This window comes from Fukomys damarensis, unplaced genomic scaffold, assembly GCF_012274545.1.
Source record: "Fukomys damarensis isolate Sample0158 unplaced genomic scaffold, DMR_v1.0_HiC HiC_scaffold_35, whole genome shotgun sequence".
Lineage (NCBI taxonomy): Eukaryota > Metazoa > Chordata > Mammalia > Rodentia > Bathyergidae > Fukomys > Fukomys damarensis.
The window spans coordinates 14,239,966-14,265,620 of record NW_022900947.1 but is presented as its reverse complement, the minus strand read 5'-3'; the positions used below and the strand labels follow the sequence as shown (position 1 = coordinate 14,265,620).

At 34.9% G+C, this 25,655-nt stretch overlaps 1 protein-coding gene across 7 annotated transcripts in view; it reads right to left on the bottom strand.

The window, feature by feature from the left end:
• Slit2 (slit guidance ligand 2) overlaps window positions 1-25,655 on the bottom strand; it is a 338,504-nt gene that overhangs the window by 39,493 nt on the left and 273,356 nt on the right. For all 7 annotated transcript variants that reach the window (XM_033758794.1, XM_010610428.3, XM_033758796.1 and 4 more), the window contains 8 exons: window positions 23,417-23,485; window positions 21,129-21,200; window positions 20,575-20,646; window positions 18,936-19,007; window positions 15,884-16,047; window positions 4,482-4,606; window positions 4,247-4,344; window positions 2,765-2,904 (listed from right to left, as the gene is read on the bottom strand). In XM_033758794.1, the coding sequence (XP_033614685.1) occupies window positions 2,765-2,904; window positions 4,247-4,344; window positions 4,482-4,606; window positions 15,884-16,047; window positions 18,936-19,007; window positions 20,575-20,646; window positions 21,129-21,200; window positions 23,417-23,485 (812 nt within the window). The remainder of the gene's footprint in view (window positions 1-2,764; window positions 2,905-4,246; window positions 4,345-4,481; window positions 4,607-15,883; window positions 16,048-18,935; window positions 19,008-20,574; window positions 20,647-21,128; window positions 21,201-23,416; window positions 23,486-25,655) is intronic.

The window sequence follows — 25,655 nt, the reverse complement described above, 5'->3', positions numbered from 1 at the left end:
ATTATCAACTTACTGTAATGCTTTGGTCACTAAGGGTTTAAATACATTTGACACGTTTCCCAGTGGTGGTTCACTTTCATTTTGCATATTGTTAGCCCAGTCTTACAGTCTGGTGATCATGTCATGAGTCCTCTGTCAGACTGCTATCAGATCTGAGCTTTCTTCACTGACAACATTCTGTCCATTCTGACTCTAGACATAGACGCCAAAAGTAAATATGGTCACTATAATAACTTGTGAGCTTTTTCTATGAGGTTTTACTTGCTCTAGCTAAACAGACTTAACTTTCTTATTGTATATCTCTAGGATATAGAGTTAAAACCCTTCAAAGAAAAAAGCACTTGTAACTTGAATGAGTTTGAAGCAATGACATCATTATCATATTCCCTGAGCAGAGCAAGGTTTCTTTTTCCAAATCTCATGCTCATTAATTAGACTGCAAAATTAGATTTAAAACAATAGAGCCACATTATAAGAAAATCATTCCAGAACTGCAGACTGGGATGAAACAGGATATGAAACTCTAGAATACGATTTATTCTTTCCTCAAAATAAAGCCTACTTGTGTGCCTCAGATTTCAAAATGTGGTTGTTTGACAGATAGTCATGGTAGGCTCTTCCATGACAACTTCTAGAAATGTCACATTTTGGCTAAGAAGTGGTTTTGCTAGACTTTGGGTTGTTAGGCTGCTTCAAAGGGACATGTGGGACACAGAAGTGGGTGTGAGGCTCCGTCATAGTTCTCAGAGACAAGTGAAATGCTCTGTACTGAATTGAGTCATTTAGGGTGAAAGGATGTTTGCTTAATTCGAACACGTGTAGGACAGGAGCTGGGGAAATGAAGGAAGAGCAGGTAAAACAGACACTTAAAAAAAAAAAGAAAGATATAAGAATAAAAATAGCAAATTTAAAGCCAAAGCACGGGGCCCCTCCAAACCAACTCAGAAGTATCTACCACCATTGTAAATTATCACTAAAAAGATATACAAGAACCTGAATACAGCTGTGTTTCTAAGCCCAAGATTCATTAGGAAGGAGATGTATATAATTTCCTGGTTTCTTTACTCAAAAAAAGCACAGAGAATGAAAATATGCTTGGGTCAAATTTGTCTGGTGGAATCAGGGCTGGTTGGTTTGCAGAGGCCTCCAAAATTAAGTGGGTTCTTAAGCCTTTCTCTAATGATAAGAACAATGATGGAAAAAGAGAACCACTCTATCCTAAGAAGGTACTAAGCAACAGATTTTAGTGAAAACACAGGGCTTCTTATACACATCCAAAGTAGCCCATCCAATAAAGTAGTATCTGCATATACTAAAAAACTTAGATTAGCTTTAGGGACTCCAAAGTCTGTGGCCGTAGGGCCATTAACCTATTTTGGAGGTTTTCCATGAGTGATACAGGTAGAAGTTCAAAGCTATATAGCACCTAAACACTTTGTAGCCATACCAGCATGATACAAAGTGTTAGATACAATTGCTATACTTTATTAATGAAAATATCAAACAAATGCTCAAAATCAACCCACTAAGCAGGTCAAGCACTGTCTATGTGTAATATAATTGGTGATCCAGCCCACTCAAATTTCTTCTGGCAACTTAGTGTGAGAAAACAGTACACACCAACAGGTGTCTTATTGATGTTAAAAAATTATATCATGGAAAAGGCAGCTACAGAGACACTTAGATCTTGGTTATTAAATTGGAACCTGCTGTTCTACCTAGAATTTTCCCATCATGAAAAAATACTTTCCCATTGTAAAAGTATATAAACCTTAGGCATTCCATAAAATCTTAAATTTCAATGATTTTCCAATGAGTTTCTGGGAAATTTAATCACATAGATATATGTGTTCATCTCGTTTACAAATGTCAAGTTTTGTCACCTATTTACAGTAGTTATTTCACTCTCTGATATTCTTAACTGTGTGTTGGGTAATATGGAAAAAATATAATTAATAAAAACACCCAGGAAAAAGAAGATAGTAACTTTGAAGAGTGACAGAATTTAATTCTCTTTTCTTACAAATGAAATATGTAGCATTCTCTTTTTCTCTATCAACTTAAAGGATTGATGGAGAAGAAAAGATAACTGTGATGCTTCCTATTCATAATCACATTAAAGATCAAACGAATATTCTGTCAAAACAGACAAACAGTAAAGTTGATGTCAACCTTTTAAATTCATTCAAACTGGGAGGAAGGTCAGCAATTTGAACAGTCTTAAGAGATTTATCACCCAAGGAGACAGATGTCCCAAAAAATTGTAATCCCATAAGACGATCCCAAATGATATCCCAAAGACTATCTCTTCCCAGCTTTCATTCTGAGGAACATGGATTATCAGACACACATGTACTAGTGAAGAAATGAGCATGGACATAGCCATTTGAAATGCTTGATTATGTTTTGGCTGTGTAACGAGGGGCCCTCTTTTAAAGTATGCATTGGTGAGCTGGTTTTGCAAAGGAAAAACTGTGTGCATGAAAATGTCAATGGAACAAAGAATAAACCCTTTACCCTGACAGTGTTTTTGCTACTTAACATGTCTTTATGAAAGATGCATGTATTGATCTGAGCTGATTTTTTAATTCGGTTGGGTGAAGTCATCTTTAAGTGCCTCTGTTATTTATGTTTATATCTAATTTTCAAAACACCTACCAGTTACTGAATAATAGAAGTGGTGTAGTAAACAAATATAATAGTGACAGTAATTCGTTCAAACAGATACACTGATGGATGGCATAGTGTTTCCTATTCTTCATACCTGTGTATTCAGGTGGGCAAAGACATGTGTAGTTATTAATTCCATCGACACATGTGGAATTATTTTCACAGTCATTATCTTCACAATCATCAACATTGACCTCACAATTTTCTCCTTCAAATCCATCAGCACAAATACACCTGAAAACCAGAAGCAGAAAGCAAAAAGTCTTTTTGCTTCATTTTAAAAGCATGCTATCAAAATACTGAAAAAGAAAGCATGAATAGCTCATCGATTACAGATACTTTAACTCAAGAAATTGGTTTTTAAAAATGCTTTGAAAAGACATATTGTAAGTTCAATTTAAAGTAACATCTAACAAACCAGAAAACACTAAAATAAAATTTATGCTAGCTGCTGCACAGTCATAAAAGACAATAAACCCAATATATTTTCAAGTCTAAAACATAGCAAAGGTGGACCAGGGATGTAGCTCAGTGGTTCTGCCACCTGCTTTGCTAAGCACAAAGTCCCAAGTGTGATTCCCCAGTACAGAAAAAACAAAAACAAACAACAACAACAACAACAACAACAACAAAAATAGCAAAGGTTTACTCCACAGCCCTAAACATCTTAAAACCAAATTGGGCTCTACTAAAATAATTCATGTTTTTTTTGAAAAGGAACTGGCTCTGATTTTAAAAGTTATATCATCTACCATTTTGTGTAATGTCCTTGATGCTTTGTAACAGAAAAAAAAAACTAAAACTAAATTTTACCCTAGCATAAATCATTGTGTATTTAATCTTGAACATGTTTGAGAATAATTTTTTTTTGTAGTGGAGATCAAACTCAGGACCTTGCTTTAAAAAGGAAGGGGCTGTGCTGCTGAGCTAAATCCCTGGCCCCAGAATAATTTTTCAGTAAAGTCTAGATCGATAAAAGAGAATTTTGTAACAGAAGTGAAGTATAGGTCTTCTAAAATGTGATGTTTCTAGTAAGCATTAGTAGATTAACATTCTTAGGGTCCATAAAGAACTCTTTCATAATTCATTAAGTACACCTGAAGTAAATGCACCATATGATTAAATAATTCCAGATTAGAAATGTTCACAGCATGTTTGTCTACTTAAATTATGGAATGGGAATGAATCATTAAATTAATGTTTCATTATCATTACAACCTGTCTGCTATAGTAATAAGCAAATCTAGGTGAATATAGGACTTTCAGTAGGGCACTATTTGGTTATTAATTAGCATAATCAAACCAAAACGCAGTCTTACCCTAATCTGTCTTAATTAGTCATAATTTTGTATGAACCTGCTCTTAAATTTTTGATCTTGTAGCCTCCTCAGCTGAGAATTCTGCAGCATCTCAGTTTGTGTTTAATATTACAATCTCTGAGAGGTACCAATATATTTTGTCCTTATTCTGGTATTTCTTAATAATGCACCTGGACTTAAAAAGGAACATATAGGCTGTTTAGCCATTCTCATTCTGAAACCTCAGACACAGGAGATCAGAGAGCATAGTGACCTACCAGAATCCATCCCTTTCTCCTTCTTTTAAGTGGCAAGTTCCTCCGTGTTTACATGGGTTACTGATGCAGGCATGAATTGGGATATCACAATCTTGCCCCTGGAGAAAGAATAATCAAGTAAAGCTGAATGCAAATAATGCTTTCTCAGCTCTAAAGAAATCATAATGGAATATTCAAAGCATACCAAGGAAAGCAATGTTTCCAGGTTGTGGCTCCCACAACAGCTTGCACTTACCTTGAAACCATATGGACAGGTGCATCGGTAAAAGTCAACTGGATCATTGTTACAGGTACCATCATTTTTACATGGATTTGACAAGCAGGGATTACATTTAGAAAGAATATTAACATCCACAGGACCTAAAAATTAATTAGAAAATATAAAAATGGATGTTTTCTCTTTATAGTTTATCTGTTCTTTAACAAAATAGTGGATATGGTATGAAATTGTTGGTCTCATACCTATGTATGTTTCTTTTCTTTGATGGAATTAAAAATCAGTAACATCATAGCATGTTCAAGCATGCAATGGGAGTCCTTATCCCTGGTAGGTACTATGAGACTTTCTGAACCAGCAGGAGTCTGGGATGGTAGTTTGGGTTATCAGTAGCTAACATTACTAATGATACCCATGGCATAGAGTGAATCCTCTTAGACAACAACTGATTTATGTCAATGCAATCCATGGTCACCCCCTACATCTCAACCTCAGCCAGCTTCATGGAAATGCATGCCATAGTTTCCAGAGAGGACTATGTATATATATGGTGGTGGTGTGATTTTTATAAGTAGAATTCTGTGACTGCAATTAAAAGCAGCATAGAACACACTTGCCCAGGGAACATTACCCTAGTATTGCTACTTTCACATAGGAGATACAAAACCATGCTCTTATTTTTCATTGTGGGGATGGAATCCAAGGTCTTACGTATGCTACGTATGCGCTCTATCACTCAGTTACGCCCCGTCCCAGCGCTACTTTTATGCATATGGAAATCAAAAGTATAGGCTTGATTTTATTGTCTAACTTGTCATTTTGATTCAGTTATTACTTGAGAGGTGTAGTACATGGCGGATGAGGATTTCATATCTTCTACTCCAAGAAAAAAGTTCCACTGAAATGATTTCTGTTTGTAGTCTCACATGATCCTAGGTTAAATGGAGGTGTAGCAGCAGCAATTTTCCACAATTTCCATTACTTACTGAGAAGTGACTAACAATTGGAACACTGAACTGTTCTCAGTAACATAATGTTTCACTGAGGCTACTTTTTGCACTGTTGGTGAAAGATCACCAGTTTCCCTGTTGATAAATGTTCTGACTAGGACAATGGTAAACTAACATCTTTTTACACATCCAACACAAATCTTCATTAGCATGAATATTTATTATAGTTTTCTTGTTACCAGTGTCCCTGTAGCTCTTTATGTTCATGGAAACAATAAGTGATAAGCTGAATTTTATGGTTCATTACAAACTATTCCTTGCAAAGTTATCTGGATAATTGTATAACATAAGTGTATAATATACCCTCCGCCTCCACCATCACTGCCCTGATCTTCTATGGCAACTAACTTCATGCCCCCTCACACGACTCAGGCTCATCTGAACTATTTTTCATAAACTGATTTGATAAATTAGAATTTATGGTTTCACGTCATGTAACAGTGAACGTACATGGTGGACAGACTCTTCTTCTCTCTTCATAACCTTATTTTGGAAAATATTAGTACTTACTCAAAGTACAGTTTTCTATTAAAATCTATAAAATTGTTCCGTGTCGTGCAGTTTTTCTACTTAGAAAACAAACACAAAAAAGCTAAAAAACAAAACAAAACAAAACAAAAAAAAATCTGCTGGAAGAATGCTACATAGAATTTCTGGTTCTTTTTGGGGTGTGGGATGGAGGCCAACTCTTGGGTTGACTGTGTCAGTTGTAAAGGGTGGTGATTGCTCCCAGTGACACTGAAAGTTACCAGAAGAGGAAACGTAAATGCCAGTATCCCTTCTGCTACTTCTTTGGAACAAGCTACCGAGTGCAAGCTCTGAATCAAACTGCAGGTTAGAATTGCCAGGATCAATTCAGAAGTTAAATTTCTTACAACCTCCAACTTATGTATTTGTTTCGGTTTTTTTTGTTGTTTTTTGTTTTTGGTACTGGGGATTGAACTCGGGTCCTTGTGCTTGTGAGGCAGGCCACCGAACCACTGAGCTAAATCCCCGGCCCTCCAACTTATATATTAAAGGCCAAAATTCAGCTATTCCGTATAATGGATAGATCAATGGTGTTGATTATTCAAAAAAAGTTAGTTAAATTAACACAATACCTCAAAATGAATGGTTTTGTCTTTGTTAAAGTCATACTTAGATTCAGCACTAGGAAAGGAAATACCCAATCCACAGCTGATCCTGTGGGTGGAGAAGAATCGAATTGGGAACAAAGGTGTAGAATGAAGAGCAGAGAGCACACAAAATACAGGTCAGCACAGCCAAGGTCAGTAAACACTCATCTGGCCACTTCCTGAGGCCTTGAGGAAAAAATGCCTTTTGGTACCTCTCTGCTTTCAATCATGTTAGACTATGATCGAGACAGAGGAGCCCAGGATGGCATTACAATTCACTGTGGAGAACATGACATTTTTCAATAGTTATGTTTGAGTATTTAGATGAGAAGCTAGAGAGTTTTCTTTGGGGAAAAATCTGAGTACATCTAAGAACTTAACAGTGTATATAATTAACAAAACTGCTAGACTGAAGTAAACCTTGTCCCTTTTATCACACACAAGATTTACTTAATAAACATCCTCTGAACTATACCTGAATTATAAGCACTATCTAATTTCTCCTTTTTCCCAGGGGCAAATTTAATGTCCTGCATCGCTAATCGTGTTCAATTATTTTCATAGCCAGAATTATATCCATAATTTTAATGAGTACATGAAAGGAGATTGCTGTCAATTTGTATATTTTCAGTTTAGCTGAAAGAATCAAGATAATAAGGTTCCTCAGTGTACGAGTCTCTTCTGACAGTTTCTTAAACTTGCCATATTATTTTATTGGCATTCGTTCTGGGAATGTGGCAAAATATCGGGTTCTTACATTCATGGGTAGGGTTGACTACTTCAACTACCATCCTATTGTGTTTTTTTGCTTTGTTTTGTTTTGTTTTTTTCCAGTAATGGAGATTGTACCCAGGGCCTTCACACTGAACTGAATTCACAGCCCGTTTTATTTGGACACAGAGTCTTGTTTAGTTGGAAGTTGCCTAGGTTTAGATGAAACTTGTGATTCTCCCACTTCAGCCTCCCAAAGTTCTGGGATTATAAGTGTGCATCACCATTCCTGGCTCCTGCTTTTTATATTTTTCTTTAAAAGTCAGTTCATCAAAGATAGCTTCTTTTCTTTTATTAATTAATTTTATTGGTATATTTAAGGTATACAATGTAGTGACATACATCATCGGAAATTTGCACCTTTACATAATTTATCTTGCATTTTTTCCCCATCCCCCTGCCCTCCCTTCAACCCCTCCACCCCTCCCTATCTACAAAGACTTTGTTTCCATTTTTCCTTTTTCTCATGTTAATTCCATTCTTTCTTTTCCTCTACCCCTTCCGTTTATTTCTAGAATTTGAGTTTGAATATACAAAGGGTAATTAAAAATGTTTTTAAGTTCTATGAATTTCAAACAAATATTCTCTATTTCCAAATGCCTTAAATGATATAGATCCTCTTCTGACTTTATTTAGATGCTAATTATAGATACAATTATATATAGGTATAAACATGTACCTAAAACTATTGTAACAGCATTGCATTATTTTTACATTCAGCTCATTTCTCTAAGTCTACTCGTTACTATGCTAGAAACTGTATTCATTGCACATGGACACATTGGGATATATCCCTTCCACTTGCCTCTCTCATCTCATTCGTCTTTCCACCTATATTTTGCCTCTTTTATTTTCTGTTTTTTATTTGAGTTTCAATTTGTGATTCATTTTCTCAGAGATCCTGTCCTTAAATCTTCAGACTCAAGGAGAATATTTTTAATCTGTTTAAATAATAATAAGATGGTATCATAACTTAAGGATCATCCTTTACAAAGACATCACGAAATGGCTGAAGCCTCAGCAGGGATCTCCAGGAACAATGTGAAACTTGTAGAATTTTGTGCACTTCATTAGTCTCAGGTTAATAAAAAAAAAGATGTACAGGGATAAAAATCAGGAAGGATTTTTTAGCCTAACACAAAATAATCTTGGGCATTCAATGGGAAGACTATGAACTCATGATTTTAATGAGATTTGTCACGTAAGTGTGTGACATTAGGATAATGGCAGTTACCTCAAAAGTTGTTTTAAGCATTAAATAAGATATTTGTAGATGGAAAGCAGGAAACTCAATGAGATCATGCTCAGAAACCTCATGAAGGACTGACACTCTTTCCTAGACTTCCAAAGATTATTCTGGGCTAAAGCAGAAGTGATTATCTTAAAAGGAGAAAGACAGTTCTTTGCCGATTTGTCCAAATCTTAATACAGAAAATGGCAAATTAGAGTTTGCCATTTATGCATTCATCCAGAGTACACTGATCACCTCCTATATGTGCTAGATGATAAGATTTGGAAGAACTGGAGGGAAAGTTATGAAAACCATGAGGAACTGAAATGGGCACGCGAAGGTAATCACCCACTGGGTAACATTACTCAGAGTTAGTGATTTTTCTGTTAAGAATACAACTCTGATTTAGGAATTGGATAACCATCAGACATAGCAATAAGAAGCAGAGGAAGTTCGCTTTGCTCTGGCATTGTTACTTGGAAGGCACTGCAATCTTCAAGACCCTCTCCCTTTGAAATCTAACTGGTTCCAAGGAGTGCTAAAGAACCACCAGCAAATTAGCCCTCACGAGATGTGTGCCACAGAAAAGAAATCTTGCTTCCAGTAGACAGATCTTTACTACTGTCACTGAAATGAAGGAAGCAAGTCTTGGCTAACTGGATTGATTTAAGATTTGGTCTTGACTTAAGAAAGAACTATAGTGCCAGCTATGTGGGTAGAGGTGTGTTTAGATTAATAATTCAAAGAGAAAATGAGAAGAAAGTTTGGTTAACAATCTGCTTCTGTCACTTGCTTTAATCTTTAATGTAAGAACTGCCGGACCTCAAATCCATTAAAGCTTGCAGGCAGACTTGCTTACTTGACTCAAATCACTAGCTATACACCTGACACCACTATTGCCACCCACTGAGGGTTAGATCTCACTTTGATTTATTACCAAAAGCTCCCGACAAAATTTTCTAACATATACCAGAATCTGCCTTCATTCTGGAATCCCCTGGAAACATGAGTCCAATAACAAAATCCTCTAGCGCTGCCCTTATGTAAAGCCAGAAGCACATCAAAGACAACTCAAGAAACATGTAGATGATATTTGATGTCAGGCATAATGAACTAAAAAGAGGCTTTTATTTAGCCAGTGATTTTAATGCTATCACTGCATTTCTTAAGCATTAATATCAAGGGTATATTTTTTAACAGTCCATCATTAAATCATTCACATAAATATGTATGGAGGATCTACTTTGTGCTAGGCAATAGGATAAGTTTTACGCTATCAAAGCCAAGGCAAATTCCTGAGTTTCTGGAAACTCATTTCATCAATAGAGACACACATTAAGAATGAGAAAAGAATTTGCAGAATGGGAAAGCATAGGTTGAAATATGTTTTAAAATTTTGCAACCAATAAGGAGGAGAAATCTAAGTGACTGGAAATATGAATTTGAAGTTTATAACAAAAGCCCTGCCTAGATATTTGAAGCCATGAATTGAAATTAATTGAGAAATTATAGGACTAAGGGCAGAACACGCATATGCTTATTTAATGAATTTGTTTATAAAAAAGGAAATACGTCAACAAAAGGTGAAAAAAGAGGCAAGGAGGAAGTACAAAAGGCTATCACTGACTAAGATGAAAGGAGAGCAAGCATGGAAAAATAGACAAAGGCCACTGAAGTTAGCAAGATGGCAGCCACTGGTGCCCTTATGGTCTCAGCTGACAGAGGAAGATGGTCTCCAGTGGATGGTGTTATAATCATGTGACTCTGCATTACCTAATGTGTGAAAAGCCCACAGATGCCAATTCTCTCTCTTCTTGAATAACCAGACTGAGAAATCTACTATATTCATGTGATCTTAGGCTAGCAAATGAACTTCTTAAGATAACTTTTTGAATGATTGTATAATAGAGAATAGGGATAATAAAGTATTTGAGAACTGAGCATGAATGTTGATTCTCATTACTTATTAAAATAAATGTTAATATTTTTACAGTTTTTTTTTTTGGTATGGGTGATTAAACTTGGGACCTTGCATTTGAAAGGCAGGTGGTGGAACCACTGAGATAAATCCCCATCCCAATATTTTTACAGTTTTGAATGCTAAGAAGTCACAAAATGTGGTCCTTTTTATTAAAAAATGCTTTTGACAGATAACTATATATAAACTTAATTTTCTTTCCCCTGGCAAATGAGGAAATCTATGATCCTCTAAATTTAAGGCTATTTTCAAGTTGTATGTTAGTGATACCAAATGTGAAAGTGTACAAAGGTTTGATTGCATTCTACCTTCAAAACTGATCCAAGGAGTAAATTTTTCATTATTGCTCATTTGGGATAAATTAATTAATCCTCTTCATACTTATTTAAGTGACCAAGGATAATATTAATAATTTTAAGACATAAAACAAAAGGCCTCCATTCAAGTTCATCAAAAATTTCCCTAAAAGAAAAATGTTGCTCTTTCTAAAGAAACCCATAATATTTCAATGTAATTACTGAGAGACAAGGAATTTTTCCAGAAATTCTAGAATCCATAGGATTCTTAATACATAAAAATGAGAGAAAGAACTCAAATAAAGGGTGGTGATTGTTAATCCTTTTAGGAATCACAAAGTTCCCAGGTTTCTTTGATGGTTTCTTTGACTGTTACTAACGAAGCAGTGAAATTCTTTAGCAGCATTTCCTGCCCATTTATTTGAGCTCATGGCTATTCGAGCCTTCTCCGCATCTCCCGTGTGTTCTACTCTCAGTTCCACTTGCCTTGCAGGTCACCTCGAGTACATGCAGTATCATTTCAATGCCATAACTGACTAGTTTGGGTATATATTATTGACATCTTATACATATTTCTATCACCAAACTTCCTTATTATTTTAGAATTTTCCATTTGATATTAGTAAAATATAAGCTCCATGAGGACAGGGGTTTAATTGTATAGTGTCTATTGTACTCTTTACACCATGGAACTCTGCTTGGTACACAGTAAAAACTCTACCAATATTCTCATTAAATGAACCAAAAAGTGTATCATTCATTTCCAATACAATTTTTACGCCTTAGAATGCTTAAGCATTTAAAGAATTTCTTACACATGAAAAAAGGGAACAATTTAGTTGTTTGTATAGTTAAATTTCCCTAGACCAGAAGTATAAAATAGGGAATATTAGAAGTTAACAATGTTCCATGTGTCATGCTATTTTTCTCAACTGTATAACTTTTTTCTTGCAGAAAAAAATTAAAATATACTTAGATATAGCTAAGTAAACATGTCTTTAAGTAAATAATACTTCCTGCTGTGATTTGAAATTGCATACTGACAGTATTGGGAGTTTTAACTTACACGTATTTCAAAAATTAAAACAAAAAATTTAAAAAATTGCATCACTTGCATAACCAAGGGCTAAGAAGAAAATATCAAATTAAAATTTTTTTAAAAAACATCACATTGTTGTTTTCAAGCTCATAAAGCATGCATGTTCAACACCACAAAACTCAAGAGATTTCCTTGAGTGAATTGTTTTAATTAATAGATTGCCGTCTACCAATCTAATTCCAATGAGTTAATAGTTCTAGTAACACATTTGAGGATAGTTCAAAGTTTCAATTTTCTCAGTATATTTCCAAAGTAGGGTGGCAATCTTATTAACATTAACTTGTTCAGGAAATTTTCTACTGAAAATTATAACACGAATTTTAGCAAGTTTTAGAGTCAGATTCAGGGTTCAAATTTGATTCATTCAGCAGAAGAGTGATTTTGAATAAATTACTTAGTCACTTTAAGGAAAATATTTTCATCTCTCAAGTGGGGAAATGATTTTTTTTATATAGGAATAATGTGAAGATTAAAAGATAAAAATCAGATAAAATGCTCAGCATAATGAAAAGCACTCAAAAGTGAAGCAAGCGATCACTGTTACTGTTGTTATATCAGTAGAAGTAGTGTATTAACAAATTTTCAGTCTGAATTTCACAAATCTTGAATGAGCAGAGAATTAATAAGACAGTGAAACTTCACAATATTTTGACAAACTGACACAAATGCAAAAGGTGTTATGAATCTCAGTGTTTGCCATCATTCTAAAATTACATTAAGGTATAGAAAACCGAGTAAATCCTAAGGTCTGCTAAATGGTATTGCAGTATATTTTGTTGACTCTTAAATGTGTATTCTACTTGTCAACTGGTGACACCCATGTTCTTTGCCATTCAGTTTAAAGAATACCCTGAAAGTATGTGATCTGTTGATTTGATAAGGAAGTGAATATTAAACCAAACTGTCAAGGTTCAGCTGTCAGATTCTTCAATTAAAACGTCTCAGCTCAGCTGTTTCCTGGTGGATCTGGATCAGGTACAGAATTCTCCTATCATGTACTTTTTGCTTCTGTGGTTCCGCCATCATGGTGAAATGCCCTCACACTGATCAGTCTGTCTGAACAGACTGCAATGAAGTGTTCCACAGCTACCTCTTTTGACTCGATTTCTTCTTGGGAGTCCTTGCAGCAAGTGCACTAGCCAAGACGGTAGCCATGAGTCTCATGCGGATATTTTAAATTTAGATTTAAATAAAATGGAAAATTCACTTCCTTTATGATTTTAGCCACATGCTAGCTGCTCAATAGCCACATGTGACTAGGGCTACTACATCATTAGATAATGAAGGCAGAAAACACCTCCTTCATCACACAAATCTGTAGAGAGCAGTGCTGATAAGGACTCAACCTTATTTTCATTTATGCTGTACTAAGTACACAAGATGCTATAGTCATTCAATGAAAACACAGGACCAATTAATGAGGTAAATCCCGAGTTAAATACACAGGCATGTACTATGTATATACTGGATTTTGGAGAATATCAGATAAATTAATGCAAACTATGATGTTCTAACAGTGGAATAAGAAACTTTCCAAAACTGTACTAAAATTTTTAAAGAAATTTCAGAAAAAGGAAGGAAGCAAAGAAGGCAGGAAGGCAGCAAGAAAGAGAAATACCAAAAGAAAGAAATAACTCCAAGGAATTGTAAATTTAAGAAATACAAACAAGCACCATCATTCTTCAAAAGGAAGTATGGGTAACACTGGGCAGAGAGAAGCATAGCAGAATCAATTTGTAATCTCTCAACTCCCCCATGTTGCCAGGTAACATGCCTAAAACCAAGATTTATGCTACTTTCCTCTTTTCTACTTCCCCTTTGACAATCTTTTCTCTCACACTTCACAAAACAATTGTGTACATCTCAGGTCACCAAACTTGACATGGGGAACTTCCTCAAGGAAACACCTACATTTTAAAAGAACAATCTGAAATAGCTGTTATTTACAAGGTTCTTGCAATCAGTACACATAACCATGCTGCAATACAAGTATACTTTAGTTTTTAATAAAAATATTTTAAAATATATAAATTTATGGTTTTTAAAAGAACAATCTGAAATAGCTGTTATTTACAAGGTTCTTGCAATCAGTACACATAACCATGCTGCAATACAAGTATACTTTAGTTTTTAATAAAAATATTTTAAAATATATAAATATTTATGGTTTTGATTAATGATGCCCTAGTATAAGTGACAATAATTCAATTTAGAGAAAAAATGTACACAGACTTTTGATAGCAGTAAATTAAAAAAAATTCCAATTGTGATATTCATTTTTTGGTACTAAAGAATGATACATTTTATACTAGGTATAAAAATACAACAAAAATTTAAAGTTTTTTGGGTAGGACAACATAATATATTAAGGAGGATCTTGCTTTTGTTTCTTTTAAAATTAGATGTAGTATTAAAATTTCACCAAATACATTGAAAAGATCAGAAGAAATGTGTTTTACAATGTTTATAACTACAATGTTATGCAAATTACAATGCTTTTTCAAATATATACAGCTATAAAAAATAGCATTAGAAATGTCAATTTAAAAATGGTTAGGAATATACGGCTTTTGAAAAATTCCTTCAACAAATCATGGAGTGTCTACCATCATTTTTTTTTTTTTTGGTTGGTGTTTTAAAATGCTGTAATAGAATTATATCTTAAGCTATACTGAGCTCTTACTGTGTATGTTCCCTGTATAGATCAATTTATTTAATTTAAATAAAACGCTTTGAAGTTGATAGTATTATCTGCTTCGATATGAATAATTTGAGACACTGGTTTAGTGATTAATTTAGGTTACCTGACTACTAGGAAATGAAGCTGGGATTTAACCCCATCTTGCATGGAGTCCAGAGAGCATAATAAACCCATTGTACAGAGTCACTGACTTCACATGTCCTTTCCACATAAATGTTCAGTTGTTGAAAGTCTATTTTTTCGACCAGGTTAGCAAGTCTGGGAAGAGAAGACCACAGCTTATTTCTCTGTGTGGTCTACAATACCTAGCGTTTGGTCTATAATACCTAGCATTTAGTTTTACACATAAAGCTTATTTATTAAACATGTGATGATTACGCATTTAGAAATTTCAAGAAATTTTCTCCTCCATTTAATTCTCACCAGCTCTCTTAAAGCATCTATGATTTAAGAATACTGGTTCCCTCTATCCCATTTTATGTAAGAAACCTACATTCATTTATTTGACTGCCCCAAATGGAAAGATCTATAAAGTAAAGTTTAATTGTGCTAAATCCAGGTGGTATGAATAATGGTTAATTTTATTTCTTTTTGCAGAAATGAAATGTTTCTTGTTTACATTTTCCAATTTAGGCTTTAGATTTTTTCATACTCAGAGTCTTTTGTATATTTTTTACTCTTATAAAAAGTGAGGAAAACAATACTGTTGTGAAGGTACCATTTAGAAGTCATGAATACATTAAAGGGGAAAGGAAGGGAAACAACAGGTGGGGAAGAGGAGCATCAACACGGCGAGTTTGCAGGACGTGAGGTCAGTCAGGGGTTTAGCTGGGACCCATGGGAGAGCCCATTTTTCCTTACCTGGTATCAGGAAGCCACAGGGCCCAGGAAGCCCTAAGAGCAGGGTACATTCAAATAAGGCAAAAACAAAACATTTTACTAATTAGAGGATGTGAAAGGAATTTCTAGAAATTGTATTTGCTGTGTTTGTACTTCCATTTTCAAGAAAACCCTCGTCATTTCAACAGATGCATTTCTTGAAAAGCTTAACTTTTTACCTGAGCATGGCATTTAATTCCTTGTTTCTATCAGGACAGGTGGAAAAGTAACCACTTGGGGGCTTTCCAATGGTATCTTGGAGGACTAGCATCGAATAACTGTCATTTTTCTTTTGCAGTTAGCTATTTTTTAAAAAGAAGTACAAGTGATTAAATCATACCTTGACATACAAACTTTTTGGAGGGAGTTGTGAGTAACAGTTTGTCCGCCATTTCTCCAGGGCCAGCACAGCGAGCAATCCCTGGCTCCTTGTATTCTGACTTCACCCAGTCGGATAACCACTGCATGTTACAATCACAGTAAAGCGGGTTGGCGCCGATTGCTCTGGAAAAACACCACAAGGGCACACACACACATACACACACAAAAACACACACACACACACACACACGTACAGGAGGGTTGTTATTTCCTCAGAGAACAGAATTCAAAGAGATGCTCAATAGAAAATCCCTACAGGTCTTATGAACAATAAAAACCAAGAATAAAATGGGGGCAGTGAAAATCCCTTTGTGTATGTACAGCTTAGATGTAGTTAGTTGTCACTGATTTTAACACTCACCTGATCTTTGCAATTCTCCTCCTACTTACAGAGAAGGATTATGTTCGGTTTAAGCATACCCTAGGGCAGACTAATATTTTTTGCACATAACAGTTATTTCCTGAGAACACAATTATTGGGCAAGGTTGTGAAGACTCAAATACGAACAAAACATCACTTTTGTTAACTCTAAGGACTTCCTCTTGCTGAAGAAATTAGCATATAGACACACACAAATAATTTGCATGAGAAGTAAGCACTAATGTATATATTTACAAGGTGCCTTGAACAAGCAGACTAACTTTCCGGGGAGCAGGCTGTGGTTAAGAAAGTCTAAGCTTTCTTAGATAATCAGAGTCAAGTATTAAAGGGATAGCTAGAGTTAAGATGAAAAAGTTGAGGTGGAAATTTCAAGTGAATAACTAATAAATACAAAGGCACAGAGGTTAAAAAAATGGCGTGAAATAATAAAGATGCATAAAACTAATTTACTACAGTTGATATGGACCTTTACTAGTCTGTTACCTGACAGGTCTTCATTTCAAAACTTTGGTCCACAATCAATAGTAGTGACAGAAAAGTAATCAAGATAACAGCTAACATTTATTACATAACTTTTATCTGCGAGAGCTAAGCTGTGCCATTTACACGGGTTGTCTCGTTTTGTTTGAAATAGCAATTCCATAAGGCCAATGTTATGAACATTCTATTTTAAGGTTAGACACTGAGTCTAGTTTAATAAATTTGCAAAGCTTGGGCACAAGTAGTAGATGCATAAAGTAGCACTGAAAAACATTAATTTTGATTACTAATCAACATCTGATCAATAATACCTCTAGGTCTGCAATCTAGAAGCATACTATTATGCTTTTTTTAGGTAACCCTGAAAATATACTTAAAAATCATAATAGTGTGCATTTAGCAACTTAGTGCTCAATTTTATCCAAGAATTGAAGTGTAAAAAATGTGCTCACATACATGTGATATTCCAACACTTCTAAATTAAAAATGAGCAAAATGCTGTTTCTGAGCCATTTGATCTCATCTCTACTGTAGACATTTGCTAAGTCTTTACTATGATGGGAGAATAGGGAAAGAGGGAATAAAGCAGTGCCCTTTATGAACTAGGATATAAAAGACAAATGCATAAACAAAATACAAAGTAGAACAGACCACTCAAGAAAGAAGGTTCCAGCTGCACTCTGTTGAGGGAGGGAGGATAGTCATATACAGGGAAGCTCTACTCAGCTCAAGGTGCATTCTTCCTGTGTAGCCTTAATGATCCATGACCCTAAGTCGAACAGACCCTCCTCTTCTTCTTTATAGTGCATGCTCTACCAGACAGTGCAGCAGCACTGCAGCCTGAGCTAAGGGCTTTATTCATTGCCTTTGATATGAAGGACAGCCATGTTGGTTTGATGTTGACTTTGAGTTAGATGCTGGGCCTCAAAGACAAGAAAATGGGGGTCCTGCTTTGGGAATTTAGTAGTCTAGTGAAGGAATATGAACATGAGTCCCTTAACAGTTTGATAAGTGAACGTACAAGAACCTATACTGATAATAGAGCTCCCATAAGGCAGATTCAGTTGTAGTATGACTGACGACTGGATTCCTATTTCACAAGATACTTCCCTTTCTGTTTTCTAAATCTTATCTTATTGGTGCTTGTGTGATTTAGAAGGGAGTGCAAATCTCATGAGGCAACCTCTTCCATGAGAAGTGAGTCCCAAATGACATCGATAGCTAGGCAGAAACAGATAACCACCTAATGCCAAACTCTGTCACTCATGGAGGCTTTGGATCCTAGAGTTGATCTGTAAATTGCCTTCAAGGTTTGCCATGATCTTATTAAGATACTTAGTAATAATGAAATAGTTCAGTTCCCTACAAATGAGCTTTGAGGCCATGATTATCACATATATTTTAATTGAACAGTGGTACAATGGGCTGCTATGAAAGAAAACACAAGCAAGCCAAGTGTGGTGGTTCATACTTGTAAATCCCAGCCTTATGGGAGGTTGTGGCAGGAGGACTGAAATTTGGGGTCCAGCTTCGGCATCTTAGTGATAGCCTATTTTTAAATAAAAACTAACACATAAAAGGGCTGTAGATGTAGCTTAGTGTGTTCAATTCCAAACATAGGATATGAAAAAAGAAAACAGAAACAAAAGCTATTTCCCAGTAAAAGACTACCAAGTTTTGAGCTATGTCAAATTTATTTTTGCATGGATCGTACTCAAAGTAATTTCTGCTAAAGAAATGAATCTCTTCTACGCAAATCATGGTAGGCTTCTTAGTAGAGAGGATATTGGGATGTGATCCAGCAAAGTTGGGTTGGGGCAGATGAAATTAAAGGGGAGTCAATATACAAGAAGCAGAGAACAGCGAAAAAAAGGCTGGTGAGTTCAGGGATCCATGTGTATATAAAGGATATTAGACAAGGAAACAGAGCTCAAGTATTGCACAGTAAAAGCCCAAAGGGTAAATTAAAGTTGCCTTCTAGAAAGCTTTATGTCCAGGTTAAAATCTTTACATTTTTTTAAAAAAGATAAAACCAACCACAGTTTATGATGCTACAGTAAAAGGTGTGATAGAAGACTTTTCCGAATCCCTTTAGTTGGGGGAATCTGACCCTCACATGTCCGTCCGTACTCATGAGCTAGGTACTCACAGGTGTGATAAGGCAGAGAGGTCACTGAAAGCACCTTCTGGTACAACAGAAATGTCATTTCCATGTAAAGAGCTGAAAGAAGAAAACACAAAATTAAATTTCCTGTATTTCAAAGAACTCAGAGGAATTCATTAGATTTTAGTTATTAATAAGTATTTTAAGTCATTGCAGAAAATGGTGTATGCAGTAAATAGCACTGGTACAACTGACTGTATATTTAGAAAAGAAAACAGCTAGTTCCCATGTTCTCACCTCACATCATCTGTCCAAAATAAATTCCAGACTGAGAGTTAAACGTAAAAATAAAACTGACGATTTATCAAAAGAAAATGTACTCCTTCATATAATCCTAGGGTTAGGGTTAGACTTTCAAAAGCTTGATCTAAGACCCAGAAATCATAAAGGAAAAGAGTGGTGAAGTTTTGAAATAAAAATATATTCAGATGGCAGAAATGCCATTCGCAGAACAGAATGGGAGATATTTGCAATGGTATAAATTATAAGGATTAATTTCTCTACAAAAAAGACCTAAAAGATGTGGTTATGCAGTAAGTATGAAGACATCTACGTTAATAATGAGAAGACAGATTACCTAATAGAAAATGGGAAAACAGCCTGCAAGGGCTTTGTTTAGAATAAGAAGCACAAATGCTCAATACAATATACTTAAATGCTCTAGTAATTAGAAATGGAAATCAAAACAAAATTTAAAATCAATTACATGGAGAAAAATAAAAGGACTAATAATATTCAGTGTTTTCAAGAGTATTTTTTTTAAAAATACTATACTACACGTGGATGGTAAAATTTGTAAGTTGGGACAATTTTGTTTGGGAGTTAAGTCCACACTTAATTTTGATATCCTTTCAACACACCAGACCATACCTTCCTTCTCTGTTACTGCAAAACACCAGCATATTTGCACCAAGGTAAATACATAGAATGTCTCCTAGTAAACTGTACAGAATAATGAAAATCTGTAACAAAGCCACATTATGTAACAATGAGGATGATGTCACGGTTCCTCCCACCTATGGGATATTGGTACCTGTTAAATAGTTGTGTTATATTTCTTTATGGCAGAATGGAAATATTCTAAAGCAGATGTTAAAAATAAAAACAGCTAATAGCAGAATAAGAAAAGCTCTTCCTTATGAACTTTAAATGTTTTGTAGCTGTGTGAATGTTTCTGGCATAAAAATAAATCCATATAAAAACAGAGAAGCAAATCAAATTATTTTAATTTTAGTAACAGAATGTGGAAGTGAGACCGATCATTATTTAATGTAGAGCATTTTAAACAGTAAACATGTATTAAATACTGTGATTTCTAAAGAAATTGCTTTGCTGTATTTAAAAATAAATTATAGCTGTATAAAACATGTTTTAAGGTAACATAATATCTAATAAATGACTATAGTAGCAAACCAATATTACAAAAGGGAAAATTAAGTTGTATCCTACAAAGCTGCTGAACAATGATATGGTAAGATATAATTTCCTATTTCCAAATTTATGTGAATCCTAATGCACATCATTGAAAATAGCCAAAAATCAGAAAAGTAGTGAAATGATTAGAAAGATGACCAATACTCTGATCCCTGAGAACAGAGGTAATTTTTCAGTGTGGAATGCTTACAGTAATCGAAGAGATTTCAATCCATCGAAGGTTCGAGGCGGAATACATCTCAGACGGTTGTAACTAAGAATTCTGAAAAGCATATATGATTATTTTACTCAGTAATCCAATATTGTCTTAATGTCATTTTAAAAATAAAGAAGTTAAGAAATAGGTGATCTGAGCATCTTCTAAATTGAGCATATTTACATAATGTACCTTAGATTCACCTTGGTTTTGTCTCCCTAATACAACAAATTTATTTCCTAAAAGAACTTAAGAATATTTCCCAACCTCTGCCCCAACCATTACCTTCCTAATGTGCCATTCCCCCAAAGACCATCTCATGGATCTCCCCTAATCCTTTAAGATCTCCCAACCCCAACACAAAAATAAATTACTGTTACTTTTATAGAACCCAGCACTCTCTTTGTGTAATGAGACTGTCTGTTTCTCCCAATGGAATTTCCACTCCCGAAGGGCAGAGACTTTTCTTCACCAGAAACAGAGTGTGTATACTGAGTGTGTTTCTGCCACCTGGACTGCTGTGTAACTAGGGCCTCTTTCACACTTACAAGGTGAGAAGCTGAGTCATGTTGCTGAAGCTCTGATTGGAGAGGGTGCTTATTCTGTTGTTACTTAAATCTCTAAAAAAAGAAGAAGAAAGACACGGTGTGTACTGCTAACCAAAATAAAAATACTAATGATACTTAGACAAGGCTCATTTTGTTCATAGTTATAGAAGTATTGCTAGAGTTCAGCTATCAACTGAAAAAAACCAAAACTCTGCAGAGTAGATTGCAATGCTCTTCATACTTCTTCATCCTATGGCCCACTGAAATCTGGAGTGACCTGATGTCTTGTCAATGAAATGTGGCACAGTGGGTATTCTCATTCCAGAGTGGAAGCTTCATATGGTAATGTGCGAAAGTGTGCAAAGCTTCCTTCATATGGAAAGTTTCACTGTATCCCTCTGTCCTTCCACCCACAAGATTTGAGCTGTTCCACAGACAGCTTTCTTGGAGGAGACCCATAATAAGTACATTGTCCGGATGAGAAAGAAACCTTTGTTCTTGAAAATCCCATCAGATCCTCAGACTTTATTCTGGATGATACCTATGTTCACTAATACACGTACTCAAATTGAGAAATGAAGGTACCCTTGATTTACATACGCTTCATGTTATCATTAAAATATCGGTATTTCTGCCCTCAATAATTGTTTACTTGATAACAATTAAGAGACGCCAAATATTTATCAATGCAATAGTATCTGTAAGTACTATGTCACAATTTAAATTCTCTGAACTTGCTGTTACTCTCATCATATAGATGCATCTATATTCTCTCACTCACACACATATATTCACTAATGTATTTCTTCACTATTTTTATGAAGCGAAATCCAAAACACGAATAAATGGAGGATCAGAAAAGATTAAAGATATTTGTTATGGGCTAAAATATCAAAATATTGGGAAAGTGGACAGAGAATTGTGATAATTGTAGGAAACTTACAGGAATTTTATAATCCATTTTTTAACTGCTCAAATACTGTATCTAAATTAAAAAATAAATATATCTATTTTAGCAGAAGACATTTGTATAAATCACTGGTAAAACCAATTATGGGTACACAGATCTCATTTCTTGTTTCTAACTGGTTTGAAATAATCAATGCTGTTCCAGAAAGACTCAAACTTGTTAAAGAGAACTTCTTAAAATCAGAGCAAGTTAATAGACTAACAGAAAAAATGTATATAAAATCAGCTGTTGCCATCAAGTAAGTAACTAGAGGCAGAAGAAGGCATGTTAAGAGATCTCTTTTATTAATTGAACCCTTTGTCATTTATCTAGTTCAATCTTCCTACAGCCTGGTTGCTCATGTTGGTAACTTAGGGAAGGTTTACACTGGGACAGTGTAAACAGATAATATTTTCTGCTCTTCTAGATTTTAGAACTAACCACTTAGGAATAAACCTTCTTATTCTAAGAACACAATGAATCTGCCTCCAAAACTAGCTATATTTACTGTGAAATGAAATAGATAAACTAAGGATACAGTATTTTTTATTAACATCTACTAAATGTTTGCTGATTTTTATATATTCCACAATTTCATCAATTACCAAGCCTGTTCTTGGTTTAATGTGACATTATATGTAACAAGATTAAAACCATCATAAAATATCATTCACATCACTAGACTGAAGTGTTTGCACATTTAAATACCTTCTTGTATTTATAACTTGCAGATGGACAGAGACTGCTTACATTAAAGATAAAAGACATTGTTTTAAGAGGACATCAAACTAAACTTTAAAAATTAAGTATTTTGAAATTTCTATCTCACTGTCAGGATCTGTTTAGTTTATTTAAATATACTATAAATGTATATGGATTTTTTTGAAATAAATTTTAATGCTTGTAACTATAAATTACTTTAATGCTTTACACTAGAAACAATATACAAAGCAATAGTTTTAGTGATGTTCTGCGGTAAACCATCATTTGCATAAAATCAAGAATAGATTGTTTTCTATCTTTCCTTAGGTTAACATAAAGGAGTTTATTTTCTTAGTAGATGTATCCAGGTTTACAGTTTCCATAATTTTTGACTAGGTAGATTTCTCTTATTGGTCTTTTGCTGAATAAAAGGGGATCTTCCCTTGGACATTCATTCCACTGCCTGACTGATGTTCAATGAAGATGTGGGTAGTGATCCAGAGCCACAGTGATCAAGAAGAGAAGCATCTCCCTGGAAATGATTTATGTCATTTGAAAGGCTTGCTAAATCTTCTGCCCCTTGCATCCCATTTTTATGAAACAGAATAAATTAAAGGTAGAAAAATGTATTACTCACATAAGTGTTAAATGCTTGTAATTAGATAGTTCTTTGGGAACCAGCATAAACTGGTTTCCATCCAAATACCTAAAAATAAAGAAATAATATTATGTTTCTATGAAGAATACAGAATTCTATATAAATGAACAATATTTCACTTTTACTGAAATAAGAAACCATTTAGCATTTTTTTTCTTTAAAATAGCATCCTCCAAGCCAGAATCCTTATGTAAGAGAAGTGATGAGAAAGAAGTACAGAGGTCCAAACCAATAGAACTGTTTGTGGATCGTTACGCTAAATCATAAAATACAGGACAGACTGATGGGTCCAGTTTCTTGTGGTTTATCTAATATAGCAAGGCAATATCCAGACATTCGTATGAGCTATCTTTTAATTAGCTTCCAGTTTACTTGTGTTTATGTGGAATAATACATGAAATTTACCAATTAGTAATGACATCTGGTTCTTGTAGTCAAGAAATTCTTCATTGCCTGAATATGTGCCAATTCACTTAGTAAATAACAAAAGGTATTTTAGCAAGATATTTTGGAATGTACACATAATTAGAAGTAAAAGTACTCTAAAATGTTTTATCACCCCGTATCATCTCGGTTCTAACAATTTTAAGAGGTTTCATGGAATATCATGACACTTATCAACTTTGCAAATGTAGCACGCATTTTATATATATATATATAAAATCTTCTGACTACTTTAAAAGGTATATCTATCTATATCTATATCTGTATCTATAGATATCTGTATCTATAGATACAGATATAGATACAGATAGATATAGATAGATAGATAGATAGATAGATAGATAGATAGATAGATAGCTTTTTAGCTACCTGGCAATATCACAGAAAGAAAAGGAAATTTCATCTCCTCTTAAGGCTTTCCCAGAATACAGGTTGCAAAGGGCACGAGTGTCTACTGGTAACGTGGGTCACTATAAATGTGTCTGCAAACAACCCAGGCACCTCAGAAGTGTGGCTTCTCCTAGCTCTGTGTAATGGTGTATCATGAAGTTGTGCGTTGGAACTGATATTTTTGTTGGCTATAGAAGAGGTAGTAAGTCTAAGCTAACAGTCCATCTTTAATGTTTCAGAATGAATCCAGATATATACAAGGAAAGGCCCACATCTTCAAAATATGGAATCAACTGTGGGACTGAGACTTGGGATATAATACAACTCTTGATACCATCTCAAAATTTCTGACTTCATCTTTTGACTCCTTTTCTTCCGGAGTTTCCTTTTTCTTTCTTCTAGCTAAAATTTCCATTACACCACTAGAGGGAAGCACCATCCCACGTTTGCCAGCCCTCTTGTTTTATTTCAGAAAACGTTACAGCAGGACAAAAAGATTCAAAAAAGTGCACTATGAATATTTATATCTAAAACAATCCAAAGGGAAAGTTCTGTGGAACTGATTAAAATTAATGGACACCATTTACCCAGACTTGTCCACTGATACGTGTTTTGCCGATTTTTGTTTGTTTGTTTGTTGTTGTTGTTCCAGGGATCGAACTCGGGTCCTTGCCCTTGTGAGGCAAGCACCGGAACCACTGAGCTAAATCCCTGGTTCCCTGTTGCTGTATTCTTGCACATATGCCGAATATAATGCACATATGCTACCGGTGACAAGAATTGTGCTGACTTCAGAATGTTCTAAGAAGTAGCTTTGTGGGAGGCTCCACTTGAATTCCAAAAGAAGTGTTAAAACTCTTCTAATCTCTGTAACAGTCTTTCTTCAGAAGAAAAGAAAACTGTTCAATAATTGCAGTAAAATAGCTGAAGGTTCATCTGACAGAAGAAACATAGATGGCCCACACACAGTGACTCCAGGAGTTTCTTCAATGGAGTTTAATACTGAAATTAAAGAACTTTAATATGATTCGGTGAGGCATGCACAACAGGAGCAAGACGCAGGCCAGTTAAAGTAGTAGACAGAGGTACTGGACATTTACAATCACCTGGATTTTACGCTCCTCATTGGCCATTCCTAAAATTCTAACTCTGAATACAGCATACGTAGCAATCTGGGCCTCTAGCAGTGTGAGTGAAGAGGCCACCTGATCTCCTCAAATAAAAACTTACTAAAATAAATATTCTGTGTTTAATCACACAGACACAAAGCAGTGCTTACAGTTAATGAAACACTGAGATTGGTAGTGAGAGAAACTGAACACTCAAATCTAAAAAGGTTGCTCCGGGCACACGCGCTGGGATTATGCCCTCTTCCTTTAAGTGT